Below are 13763 nucleotides of genomic sequence, written 5' to 3'. Positions count from 1 at the left end.
CCAGTGCCGTTGTTTACATTTCGATTATGTTGCTTTTGTGCATTTAAGCTATGAAATGACGAAGTATATTTGATGCGTGGCAACGATCACCGCGATCACTGCAAAGTGCTAAGAATACGAAATTCTTCGTAACTCAAAGCGCGCTGACTACAATAACCGTAATAAGTGGTTGGAATCTTAAAAGAAATAACTGCAGCAATTAGCTGGGTTCGAAATTGCTGCACTGTGGATTATGTGAGGCTTACTTATAAAAAAGAAAGGGTGTGGAAGGAGATGGAGACGTGAAAAGACGAATGTGTTCAGAGTGTACACGAGTGAAATAAATTCATTTATACCTACTCTAAATATTCCAACTTAACCCTCATTAGGTGATTTATTGGTTCGCATGTTTCTGGAATAATACTAAAATAGTACACTTTGCGATTCCAGTATTGTATTGCAAGCCGTAATAGCTTTCGCCGGTTGCTAAAAATCATAACTTATTCTTGAGACGACCTTTAGCAGAAATAGTACTCATGATTTAGATGATGGAAAACTGTACCAATTGCGTATTTTTGCACGATGCTTTGCGAGAATTTATTCTCATGATCAAGTACAAATATTTATATGGATATTTTATATGACATTTCGGAAAATAGGACAAAAGAAATCTGTCCAATTGCTGGAAGCCATAGAAAACAACAGCAGGGCTAGAAAGATAGAACAACATACACACAAACACCACATAAAATACCTCTATGAATATTTCCTTCTAATATTAAGAATAAATTCTCAAAAATTGTTATATTTAGCCTGAAAAATATGGAAGTACTGCAGTGTTTCATTATGTAATAATGAGTAACACAGTTGCAGGCTTAGTGTATGTAAATGCGAGGGTCCACATTCATGAGGGCAAACTGAAACATTTGCTCGCACATTCTCAAATAATTTTCGTTGTTCCTTACGTCCTCGCACTGTAGCTGGCGACCACTTCGAGCTTCTCCTCCCGTTATCCACGGTTTCATCCACTTCGTTCCCGTTTGTCTTTCTCTTCAAGCACTGGACCCGCCAGCAACATATGATGTTTACTGTTTGGCATCCACTCCCGAACATTAGGACGAAAAATTTTACGTTTATGTAACAGCTCCAGTGGAGTAGTTTGTTCAAAAAAGTTTGACGAAATCTTTGACAAAGTGTGCATCTGTCTCGGCCAGCACGTAACACTCCATTGCTGATGTCACGCAGACGTGGGCTTAGGCCGGTGTTTATCGTTGGCCACGGTGACCACAAAATGACGCCACGTTTGCACGAAGTCTTGTGATTTGTACGTTACCAAGGCCCCTGTGACGTGGGGTGTTCGCCACTCACATGGCAACCAGCAGTAGAGGACACTGGCTGTATATTCTAACACGCGGTTTTTCAGTGAACAACCACCCGAGCAAAACTTTAGAGCTGAATGGAGCATACGCAGCTCTGGGCCCCTGCTACTCCCGTTCTGGCACGACGTTTATGCTCTGCGGGTTGCCGCTCCCCACTCCCGCAGGCGCTTCTCTTTCGGAGACAGACAGTTGCGCGTCTCGCTGGTACTTCCTGCGTTTGCTTTCGATGGTGATTGTAAACGTTCCGTTTACGGGCTCAACGCCAACAGACACCGCCAGATAGCACTGCCATCATCCACAGGCTACGCTGTTATCGAGGACTATATTGTGGCCGTGGATCGCGTGATCCTCAAGAGCCCGTGGTTACTGCCCCGCCGCGATATACTTAAGCCGAGGCGCATGCTCCAGCTGCGAATGTGGCGTGGATCTCCGCCCCGCCCAAGTTCTGTCATTCCGTCCAGACCCTGGAACGGTTGGTTGCTTGGTTGGTTTTGGGGAAGGGGACCAAACAGTGAGGTCATCGGTCACATCGGATTAGGGAAGGATGAGGAAGGAAATCAGCCGTGCCCTTTCAAAGGAACCATCCGGGCTTTTGCCTGAAGTGCTTTAGGGAAATCACGATGACTGGACGCGGGTTCGAACCGTCGCCCACCCGAATGCGAGTCCACTGCGTCACTTCTCTCGGTGAATCCTGGAACGCCAAGCATTCTGCCTCGCTTCCCGCGTCCGTTTACTTTCTCCCACAAGAATCCTTTACCAACTCATCACATTCCCGTCTCTCCTCACTCAAATTAAACACGTGCAAACAGACTACACCATCAGCAAACTCGACTCCAATAATCCTATCGTTTCCCCACTACTTTAGAATCCTCATATGCTGCCGATCCTTTACCAACACGTCGCACCAACTCTACACCTACACATCCTCCACATATTGTCCCAAAGATACTTCAGCCATCTCCCCCTCCCATACCACGAACACAACCCCGACATTTACCCATCCTACCAACTACAGGTCCACCCAACCAATACGCCTTATCAGGATTTCTTCTCCTTCCCCTCCCCTCATTTCCTTACCCCTTTTTTCCTCAGCTGCCTTTCTTTCCCTATCCCCCTTTTGCCAACAACCGTTAGTGGCACCAATTCCCCCTTCACTCCATCCCTCTTCTGCCCCAACAGCCACTTCTATCCCATCGCTGCTACGTACCGGTCCTCCATCTCTACACCACCACATTCCTACCCTCCGCACTGGCCAAACTTTTTCCCTTCAACAACTGACGCCCTATCCCACGGCAGGTTCTTCCAGTTTCTAGTGACAGCAAAGTGCTTCTTTTAAACATCAGTGCTTCGGCAACATGTTTTGAATGTGCGCTAATTATATTCCATTTTGCCTTTTATAGTTACTTTTTTAACTACCAGTGCAAGACGTCACCTATAGCAAATCTAAAAACTTCCATTTTATTTTTCACCTTTACAATACTTTAAATTCATTATGAATATGACCACTATCTGTTTCTTGTTTTCCGCCTCATTTAATGGTTTTATTGTTAATTATCTGAAGAGCGGATTGTCTGTACCACTGACAGTCCCCCCCCCCCCTCTATCGACGTGGAGCGCAGGGGGATGAAATAAGAATAAGGAAAAAAGGCCAAGCGGCCAGTCGCAGTCCTAGCTTCGCTTCAGGCTAGGACTGTTGATATTATTAAAAATATCGGGAATCCACTATATTGATATCTAAACAAATAAATATCATTATCAGCCATCATAATATCGAAAAATTATCTATATATCGACAGGAAAATATCGATATATCGGCAAAAAAAAGAAATATCGGCTGCACATTGTAAATATACTACCAACTTTAGAGCTGTATACTGATTTATTAATAGGTATTCCTTACATCAACAACCTAGTGGCCTGCTTATAATCCTTAGAGCAAGAACCACTTTGCTAACAACGGTAACTGTATGTAAGTGGAACAACAAAAGGTGTCCGATGGGTCCGTCGTTCGGCTTCGTCACATATCGGATTTGTTTGGAACACTCCATGTCGACTTTCCCGTTTTTTACATTTCTGCAAACGCTAGCAACCTAGCAGTTGTAGTGTCAAAATCGTGTGGTGAAGCTAAACGTTGCAGTTTCTGTTGGTAGAACCGAGCGCTAGATTACGTCTGCATTTCCCCTCACACGTCTCCGCCCAGAGATGTAAACAACCATGCATGAGCAGCGCCAATTACACGGAGGTGGTCCGACAGCCGATCAGTTCCAGTCATCCCACCAGGAAGGAGGTGCACGGCTCGTGTTGTCTGTGGTTCAACCATGCCTAGACGGTCAATACCTCGGTTCGATCGCGTCCGCATTGTTACTTTGTACAAGGAAGGGCTCTCAACAAGGGAAGTGTCCGGGCGTCTCGGAGTGAATGAAAGCGATTTTGTTCGCACATGGAGGAGAGATAGGAACTGTCGATGACATGCCTCGCTCAAGCCGCCCAAGGACTACCACTGCAGTGGAAGAGCGCTACCTAAGGATTATGGCTCGGAGGAACCCTGACGGCAACACCACCATAATGCTTTTCGTGCAGCCACAGGACTTCGTGTTACGACTCAAACTGTGCGCAATAGGCTGCATGATGCGCAACTTCACTCCCGACGTCCATGGCAACGTCCATCTTTGCAACCACGACACCATGCAGCGCGGTACAGATGGGCCCAACAACATGCCGAATACACCGCTCAGGATTGGCCTCACGTTCTCTTGTTATCTATTCAAGAGAAGCTACCAGCAAGACGGTGCACCTCACTGAAGTTCGAGGTTTCCTCGATAATCGCTCCCAGGTCGGTGGACTGACCGTAAGGTCCAGTCGCACGGCTACCTCGATCCCCAGTCTTGACACCACCCAAGCATAGTTTTAAAGGTTTCTAATATCTTCATTGTGACTGGATCTGCAGCTGCGATGAATCGCTTAAATGTTCTGAAGCCACCTACAGCTGTTATTTTCTTATTTATTCGTAGTATCGTCGCATTGTGTCGGTCTTAGACTATCCTCAAATACCTTTATAACAATTTTTAAAGTATCATCGAGGGCACATTATGCAGTGCAAGTTTTTTTTCGTTATTGCTTTTTCAATAACACATAAAAACAGGTGACAGTAAAAGAAGCTTTAGAAAAACACGTTGGTGGACAATACTGATGAGTTTTTTTTTAAAAAACCTTATAGATGAATTTATATTACAGTAAAAATACAATCACCGACGATAATGTTGATGATGCTGGACTAATGGTGGTGTATGAGAATCATTATAGTCATGACGTACGTGAAATGACGAGTATGACGATGGGGCAGGTAGCGACTAAAAGTCAGGAGGAAGAGGGAGGGAGAAAGATGGAATGATGCTGTGAGCTGTGGTGTTCTCACTAGGACTGGAAAGAGGGCGTATATCATGACGGATTTCGCAATTAGCGAATTAGAGTTTATTGAAATTTGGAGGGAGAGGATGGAATACAAATGTCTGCTCCTGTGTATATTTAAAAACCGTTTAACAGCATTGTGTTTACAAGTGCATGTGTCGTAATTCTTATACAGTTGATATCAATACCACGTTTAGTACAGGTGTACATCACAGTTTTTTTTTTAAATTACGTATATTATACGTGCCATAGCAATCAGCATAGACGTTATAGGTGTATAAAGTTTAATGTGGGTACAGGAATACGGTAATGCTGTAGTAAAGACATTATGAGGAAGTATGCATAGACATTCAAAGACGATGCACCAGACATATGTAGAAGATGCACACTAGTGGCCATAGCATTTATGTTGGGTACAGTGGTAAGTGGTATATACGGTATCTTATAGAATTGTGATCTGCAGTTGCACCAGTGGTGGTAGTGATATAATTTTTGTGGCAACTACGACACTGGTACTTATAATTACAATAGCGATGGACAGTACTTAAATAATCACAAGTGCAGACACGTGTATGGCATAATGTGCTGTCAATGAGTTTTTGTTTGTTTGTAGAGTTACTTGATAATGATGTTAGAACGAAGTAGTGCTATGGCACAACAAATAAAGATAAAAATGGCAACTTTAGGTGTCATTAAACTATTTAAAATATTTCGTCAAGCGAGATAATACGTCCTGATACTTTTGCAATAGTCTGTGAATTTAGGCTCGCAGCATTAGTGAGCCAGTAAAAATCAGCGAAATATGGCAGATAGCTCCTTAACTTTCAGGTGTGCTTTACTGTTGTAATTCAAACTTTAATGGTAGGGAATGGTACAAATGAGATGAAAGTGAATGAAATACCATCTTTAAGTGTTAACTTTTATTAAAAAAAAACAACAACAACAACAGACATCACAATAATACTTAATACAAAACAATGTAACAACAAGTGGTGCAGTGAGCTATTTACAATATGTGGCAGCTTTACAAGCATCGCAAAGCGAGGGCAGCAAGTAATCGTACGCGTGTTATGTGTGCGCCCAAAAGCAATGACCTTAATGAAGCCTGAGGTATAACAACACTCAAAATGAGCATTTGGGGACGACAAGGAAGTGAAGTAAGAAACCATGACATGAATGGTACAACTCTCAGTGATAGGTAGTGCGTAGCATAAATGACCTGAACACGCACAACCTGTGCAGCTTATTTTAGAATGATCTGGATTCAGAAGGAGACATTTTTGTTATACCTACAGGCTTTGGCTGTTATTTACCCTGTGGAGTAGTAAACTGATCAAGTCTGAGAATGGTCTCTCTATCCAAAGAAGAACATCAGTTTTGGGACACACGTGCAGGAGAATAAGATACCGAACAGTGGAGCAGAAGGCACAGTATCGACTAAAGAGGATTTGCACGATGCTAGGGCTGAATGGAATTGCTCAATGGCATGAGAGTAGATGCGAAAATGGATAGTAAGGGATGAAAGTATGGAGTTGATGGGAGGCGCCCGGTCACTTCACCGCGTGGAGTACTTGAAGCCGGGATCGGGGCTGCTGTAGCGGATGGTGTCGTAGCCGCCGTCCGAGTAGCGTGCGGGGCGAGAAGAGTAGCTCCTGACGGGCGAGCTGTAGCTGCCCAGGTAGTCGGCCGCACTCGATGAGGAGGAGGAAGCGGAGGAACCGCCGTGGCTGTAGCCGGCGGGTGGCGAACTGTAGGAGGCAGAGGGCGAGCTGTAGCTGCCGGAGTAGCCGCCCGAGGAGTAGCCGCCGGAGGAGTAGCTGCCCGAGGAGGGCGAGGAGTAGCCGCCGGAGGAGTAGCTGCCGGAGGAGGGCGAGGCGTAGGTCTGCGAGGGGGAGGAGGAGGCGGCGATGGTGGAGGGGCTGCCACCACCGTAGGCCGCCAGCCCGCGGCCCAGGTGGCTGCTGTAGCTGGACAGGCTGGGCGCCGAGCCGGAGGAGTAGCCGCCCGAGGAGTAGCCACCCGAGGAGGGCGAGGAGTAGCCGCCAGACTGCGAGGCCGGCGAGTAGCTGCCCAGCGACGCCGCGGAGAGCCCCGCGCTGCCCAGCGAGTAGCTGCTGCCCGACGACGACGCGTCAGAGCCGGACGAACCGCCGCCGTGTATGCCGAACGTGACGGGGCCCACCTGCTGCAAGGGGAATAGAAAAGATGGAGATCGTCAGTCAGAGAAGAGGCAAAACATCAGAAGGAGGGCTACCTGTGTCTGCTCTATTCCAGTTCGTGCTTTGAAATAGTGTCATAAGTTTCAGCCTAATTAGCGCATCTAAAATATATGGAGAAGCGTAGTTGTCACCAGAAACAGTTGTCGGTATATTTTAGACCACAAGATGGACTAATTTGACCGAAAACTGTAAAATGGGTGAAACGCCATCTAGACTGTGCTTTGTTTACGAAAATGGCAGTCTTTAAATGTAGCCTGTAGGGTATGGTTGAGACCACTTCTTATTGTCAATGTGTCAAGGGCTAGGTACTGCCTGAAATATGTCATACAAGGATAAGCCCGCGTATCACAACATTTCATGAATGGTCATGAGCTAAATGTAACACACAGAGACAGTAAACACAATGGAACATTTCACAGCTGAGACCCATATTTACATGACGACATTGACCCTAAAAGTTAACTGTTATTTTGACGCATTGTATATAACATGTATTTTAACTGTTATTTTGATGCATTGTATATAACATGTATTTTAAGTGGGTTTCAAAAATTGTGTTTATTGCCGATTTATACTTCAGTAGAGATCATTCGAATACAAAAGACAAATGTTCTATGTTTGGTATGGCACACAGTTGTAATCTGCTAGGAAATTTCAAATGAGCCCACACTTTGCTGAGCCGGCCTGTCTGGCCGTGCGGTTCTAGGCGCTTCAGTCTAGAACCTCGTGACCGCTGCGGTCGCAGGTTCGAATCCTGCCACGGGCATGGATGTGTGTGATGTCCTTAGGTTAGTTAGGTTTAAGTAGTTCTAAGTTCTAGGGGACTGATGACCACAGATGTTAAGTCCCATAGTGCTCAGAGCCATTTGAACCATTTGAACACTTCGCTGAAGAACGAAAATTATTTGTATCGATTCATTGCGAAATTAACACTATTTGCAATTTCTTTACTGTTGCTCAAATGCTAGTGAACAATGTGGTCGCAATTCGTCAGCAGAGCACTAACAACTCGCTTCTCTTACCTTCCATGATGCCTGTATTAGTTCAGTTTCCTTACCTCTCTCAGTACCTAAACAACAGCCACAGCACACGCTCCAACAACAAACTGAACCCTCGTAGATTGCGTTGACAGCTGCTACGGTTACTGTTACGTAGGTGACAAACACACATAAGCATGTTAGCTATCGGTAAGTTTCACTGTCGGCGTAAGCTTCTTCCTTTCTATCATTAGTGTTCCCCAAAGTTTTAAAAAATAAAAATTATTTTTCAGTATATTTCAATACATTAATTTTATTAGTTTTCAAAACTAACTTCATTTTATTCTTCAATCACTCCAATACCCATTACTTTCCTGGATAATATCTACGAGGCGCACTGTCTATTGCTTGACTTAGGCCGACAGGAACGTATACTAATCGGTAAAGTGACGTCTGTTCATGATTTCAACACAGGTCAGTCCCGTTTTTGGCAGTTTTTCCACGTTACATGGGGACTGTACTCATCTCCTTTTCATTTTGGTTACTGCTTCACTGTTTTTTAATGAAGGATCAATTCTGACTCCTAATTCTATTCCTTCGTTTTTCAGACTGCAAACTCATCTTTTATGATGGTTTCTATCAATAGAAGAAGGCTGAGAGCTTTGCCCAACCACGCCAACTGTTACTCTGAGGCATTCTGTAACTACTCCGTATACAATATGACACAAATTGTAAGTAACCATCTTTTGGTATGAAATTAGAAATCATATTTGTTAAATACGTATTCTCTGTTGGGCGTATCTGATCCATACCTAGTTTTCTTCTTGTTTAAGTCTATCCACTCTATACTTTAAGTTATCTCAGACGACTTCATTTCCCCATTACCAAAGCATTCATTCATAACATTTTCTGTACAGATGTACACCAAAAGATGCAACTTAAAAGTTGTTGAACCTGTTGTGTTGGTGTCTAATCGTCTTCAATAAATAGAGCTACAGTGGAGTTTTCATTCAGTTTTATATTTTAATAATGTTAACACCTGTATCTGAACACCTGTTGCACTGTATGAATTGCCAGTCAATCGTTCCAAGAACTATGCTAGATCAAATTACAACAGCAGCCTTTGCCCTGAAACTTGTTCACAAACTAACACTGTGTGATGGAGTGGAGGGTGGTTCTACACACCGAGAGTGTGGTCCGTGAACCACGCATCAGTCCATACCCTTCCCGCTCTACCGAGCCATCATGGGCTGGACCGCCCTCCCGGCTGGGAGGGAAAGAAACTAACTGTACAGTCTCCAGTATCCCTACTCTGTATCATCCATACCGACCGGTACCGTAGCTTAGCCTTGGTAGTGACGTCATTTTCGGCTCGGTAGCCGAAGCTGCTAAACTGTACGTTACTCAGCTGAGGCCTGTTAACAATCAGTCTGCCTGCCGATTATTGGTCTACTGTACCGAGAGGATGTGAGGTGTCGGTGAGACCATTTCTTCAGTTCGTGTACTTTGATTATGGAGATAATGTGTCATCTTAGAAATATTGAATGGTCATTACTTTCCGATTTAATGATTAGATTTTATTGGAGAATCACTAGAATGCATCCGAGTGGAATTTGAGTTCATAACTGTTATTATCCATGCGTTTCAGGTGAGAATCATGGAAGTGGACGTTGTGCTCGTGATACTGTTAAGAAGAAGGCAAGAGCAACGAAGGAAATGCGGCGCCATGTGATTTGGCAAGGTAATCTGCAGGACAGGACGAACCCCTTTGAAATGCCCAAGAGTAACTTCGTGGCGAGGTACAGACTGAACAGGGAAGTGGCCCATAATTTGGTTGAGTAACTGTGACTGTACATGAGAGCCCATCAAAGAGCTACAGCCATCGCTTTACATCTGTAGGTACATTTTTTTAGCGAGTCCTGAAATGACTAAATTAGCTAAACTGTTCTACTGTTCTTACCAGACATCAAATGCAACGGTTATTTCTTCTAAGCTTTGACAACTCTTAATTTCTTGGGAGATGGGTCAGATCAAAAGGGCATAGGGGTTGACGGTTCAGCTGCCATGAGTCAGCCAACGGCCTCAAGGTGCACTGTCGAAATTTTGAGGCCTCTCAATGCACCTGCAGTCGAAAGCAATAATGGGAGTAGCGTGTAACTTCCAGGCAGGTTAAAAATTCAAATGGTTCTGAGCACTATGGGACTTAACTTCTGAGGTCATCAGTCCCCTAGAACTTAGAACTACTTAAACCTAACTAACCTAAGGACATCACACACATCCATGCCCGAGGCAGGATTCGTACCTGCGACCGTAGCGGTCGGGTGGCTCCAGACTGTAGCGCCTAGAACCGCTCGGCCACCCCGTCCAGGCCCTGGTAGGTTAAAACTTTGTGCAGGACCGAGAGTCGCACTCGGTCCGGCACACAGTTTTAATCTGCCGGGAAGTTTCACATCAGCGCACACTCCACTGCAGAGTGGAAGTTTCATTCCGGAAGTATCCTCCAGGCTGTGGCCATGCCATGTCTCTGCAATATCCTTTCTTCCAGGAGTGCTAGTCTTACAAGCTTTGCAGGAGAGCTTCTGTGAAGTTTGGAATGTAGGAGACGAGGCACTGGCGAAAGTAGGACTGTGAGGATGGGTCGTCAGTCGTGCTTGGGTAGCTCAGTGGTAGAGCACTTGCACGCAAAAGGCAAAGGTCCCGAGTTCGAGTCTCGGTCCGGCACACATTTTCAATCTGCCAGGAATTTTAATATCAGTGCACACTCCATTGCAGAATGAGTTTCACTCTGGAATGGGAATAGCGTGTCTGGTAGTTGTCTGGGCTAGCTACTTCAGGTGTGGGGCGCTGTGAGCACCCAGGTGTGCCATGCTAGGTGCGCACTCGTCGGGTGAAGGTGCCCGCAGCTGCGGTCACTCGTCTTCGGTTGGCTGGCACGAGGAGGGACCTCAACACGGCACGGGCCCACCTCGGTTCCTCGGGAGCCGCACCGGCTCGCTACCGAATGGCTACAGTATTGCACTGAGGCTCGGATGCGGTAACCCCAACACTCGGCGTGCTCATCTGCCGACCCGATCGGCAGAGTGACCGAACGATACAGAATAGGACTGCCGGCTGGAATCCCAGACCGCCACACAGGTTTAGACGCGAGCCGGGCTGCTGAGAGAGGGATTTGCCACAGAACAGTGAGCCCGCTGCCACGCGACGTGTCGGCTTACCTTGGCGCCGCTGCCGTAGCCGACGCCGCCGCCCACGCTGCCCCCGGGGAGCGCTACGGTGCTCAGCTGGCCACCAGAGCTCAGCGAGGCCAGGGACAGCCCGCCGCCGCTGCCGCCTCCGTAGCCGCCTCCGTAGCCGCCCCCGTATCCACCGCCGAGCGAACCGAGGCTGAGTCCGCCTCCCAGACCTTGCAGTTGGAGGCCGCCCAGACCGCCCCCGAAGCCGCCGCCGAAGCCGTGCAGCCCCAGGCCGTAGCCGCCCCCGATGCTCTGCAGTCCGCCTCCATAGCCGCCTCCTAGCGATTGCAGGTCCAACCCGCTACCTGGAATCGAACAGGATGCGACGCTGTCAACACGTAAAATGATACACACATACACTAATGGCCATTAAAATTGCTACACCACGAAGATGACGTGCTACAGACGCGAAATTTAACCGACAGGAAGAAGGTGCTGTGATATGCAAATGATTAGCTTTTCACAGCATTCACACAAGGTTGGCGCCGATTGCGACACCTACAACGTGCTGACATGAGGAACGTTTCCAATCGATTTCTTATACACAAACAGCAGTTGACCGGCGTTGCATGGTGAAACGTTGTTGTGATGCATCGTGTAACGAGGAGAAATACGTACCATCACGTTTCCGACTTCGATAAAGGTCGGATTGAAGCCGAACGCGATTGCGGTTTACCGTATCGCGACATTGCTGCTCGCGTCGGTCGAGATCCAATGAGTGTTAGCAGAATATGGAATCGGAGGGTTCAGGAAGGTAATACGGAACGCCGTGCTGGATCCCAACGGCTTCGCATCATTAGCAGTCGAGATGACAGGCATCTTATCCGCATGGCTGTAACGGATCGTGCAGCCACGTCTCGATCCCCGAGTCAACAGATGAGGAAATTTGCAAGACAACAACCATCTGCACCAACAGTTCGACGACATTTGCAGCAGCATGGACTATAAGCTCGGAGACCATGGCGGTTACCCTTGACGCTGCATCACAGACAGGAGCGCATGCGATGCTGTACTCGACGACGAACCTGGGTGCACGAATGGCAAAACGTCATTTTTTCGGTTGAATCCAGGTTCTGTTTACAGCATCATGATGGTCGCATCCGCGTTTGGCGACATCGCGGTGATCGCACATTGGAAGCGTGTATTCGTCACGCCCTGGCGTGATGGTATGGGGTGCCATTGGTTACACGTATCGGTCACCCCCTGTTCGCATTGACGGCATTTTGAACAGTGTACGTTACATTTCAGAGGTGTTACGATCCGTGGCATACCCTTCATTCGATCTCTGAGATACCTTACATTTCAGCAGGATAATGCACGACCGCATGTTGCAGGTCCTGTATGGGCCTCGCTAGATACAGTAAATGTTCGACTGGTGCCCTGGCCAGCAGATTCTCTAGATCTCTCACCAATTGAAAACGTCTGGTCAATGATGGCCGAGCAACTGGCTCGTCACAATACGCCAGTCACTGCTCTTGATGATCTGTGGTATCGTGTTGAAGCTGCATGAGCAGCTGTGCCTGTACACGCCATCCAAGCTCTGTTTGACTCAATGCCCAGGCGTATCATGGCCGTTATTACGGCCAGAGTTGGTTGTTCTGGGTACTGATTTCTCAGGATCTATGCACCCAAATTGCGTGAAAATGTAATCTCATGTCAATTCTAGTATAATATATTTGTCCAATGAATACCCGTTTATCATCTGCATTTCTTCTTGGTGTAGCAATTTTAATGGCCAGTAGTGTAGTAATGAGACTGCTGACAACGCTCTAGTGTGGCGGGAAGTGTCATCATTGAGCGACTGTAGCGTGACTGCGGAGGGCTTTTAGAGAATTTCTATTTGCTACGACGAATGGCAGCTTGCTTGAAATGAGAGTAGATGTACGTTCATGAGCAGGGTCGCAAAAACATTTCGGTAATGCTGTGACATTGATTTACTGTTGTGAAACCAGGTGTGGTGAGGAAGGCTGGTAGTCGGGGCTACTGACCTCCGCCGAAGCCAGCCAAGCCGACGCCGTGCACGGGCAGAGGCGCGGCCGCCGCCGCCTGCAGCAAGACGGGCCCCGCCGCCGCGCCGCCCCCGTAGCCGCCTCCGTAGCCGCCCCCGGCGTAGCCGCCGCCCTGTGAGGCGCTCGACACGAACAGCGGCTGGCCGCCCCCGTAGCCGAGCGACGAGGCGGTGGTGCGCTTCTCCTTGGGCGCCGCCGCCTCCTCCGCCCACGAGGCGGCCGAGCACAGCGCCAGGGTCACCTGCCGGAGGAGCAGCAGAGTGTCACCGTGGCAGGTGGTTGTCTGCAAACTCGGACGTGAAGACCACTACTGTCGAGACGCAAGGAGAGGCGAAACCAGTGGCGAGTACAAGTAGGAGTTAATAGGGGTGCGGAGGTTCGAGTCCTCCCTCGGGAATGGGTGTGTGTTGTTGTTAAAGTGCGCGTCATTTACGACGGCGGCCGAGTTTAGGTTGGTTCTGCGCATCTGACGTCACAAAACACAGTAAGCCAACGAGCAGAGAACGACGTTGCCAGAGCTCGACTGCAGTGCAGAGCACGGACGAGTGTTCAAATGGCT

The 13763-nt window shown here is 47.4% G+C and overlaps 1 protein-coding gene across 1 annotated transcript; it reads right to left on the bottom strand.

Moving 5' to 3' along the window:
- Window positions 1-5671: 5671 nt before the first annotated feature.
- LOC126106117 (keratin, type I cytoskeletal 9-like) lies at window positions 5672-13250 on the bottom strand (the record flags this gene model as incomplete). Its single annotated transcript, XM_049912363.1, has 3 exons — window positions 5672-6951; window positions 11178-11500; window positions 13184-13250. Coding segments are annotated over 3 exons (1020 nt in total), but the record flags the coding sequence as incomplete, so codon positions are not given.
- Between the last annotated feature and the right edge of the window lie 513 nt (window positions 13251-13763).

This window comes from Schistocerca cancellata, chromosome 10, assembly GCF_023864275.1.
Source record: "Schistocerca cancellata isolate TAMUIC-IGC-003103 chromosome 10, iqSchCanc2.1, whole genome shotgun sequence".
In the NCBI taxonomy this organism is placed as follows: Eukaryota; Metazoa; Arthropoda; class Insecta; order Orthoptera; family Acrididae; genus Schistocerca; species Schistocerca cancellata.
Note: the sequence above shows the minus strand (reverse complement) of the source record. Positions and strands in the feature narration are given on the sequence as shown.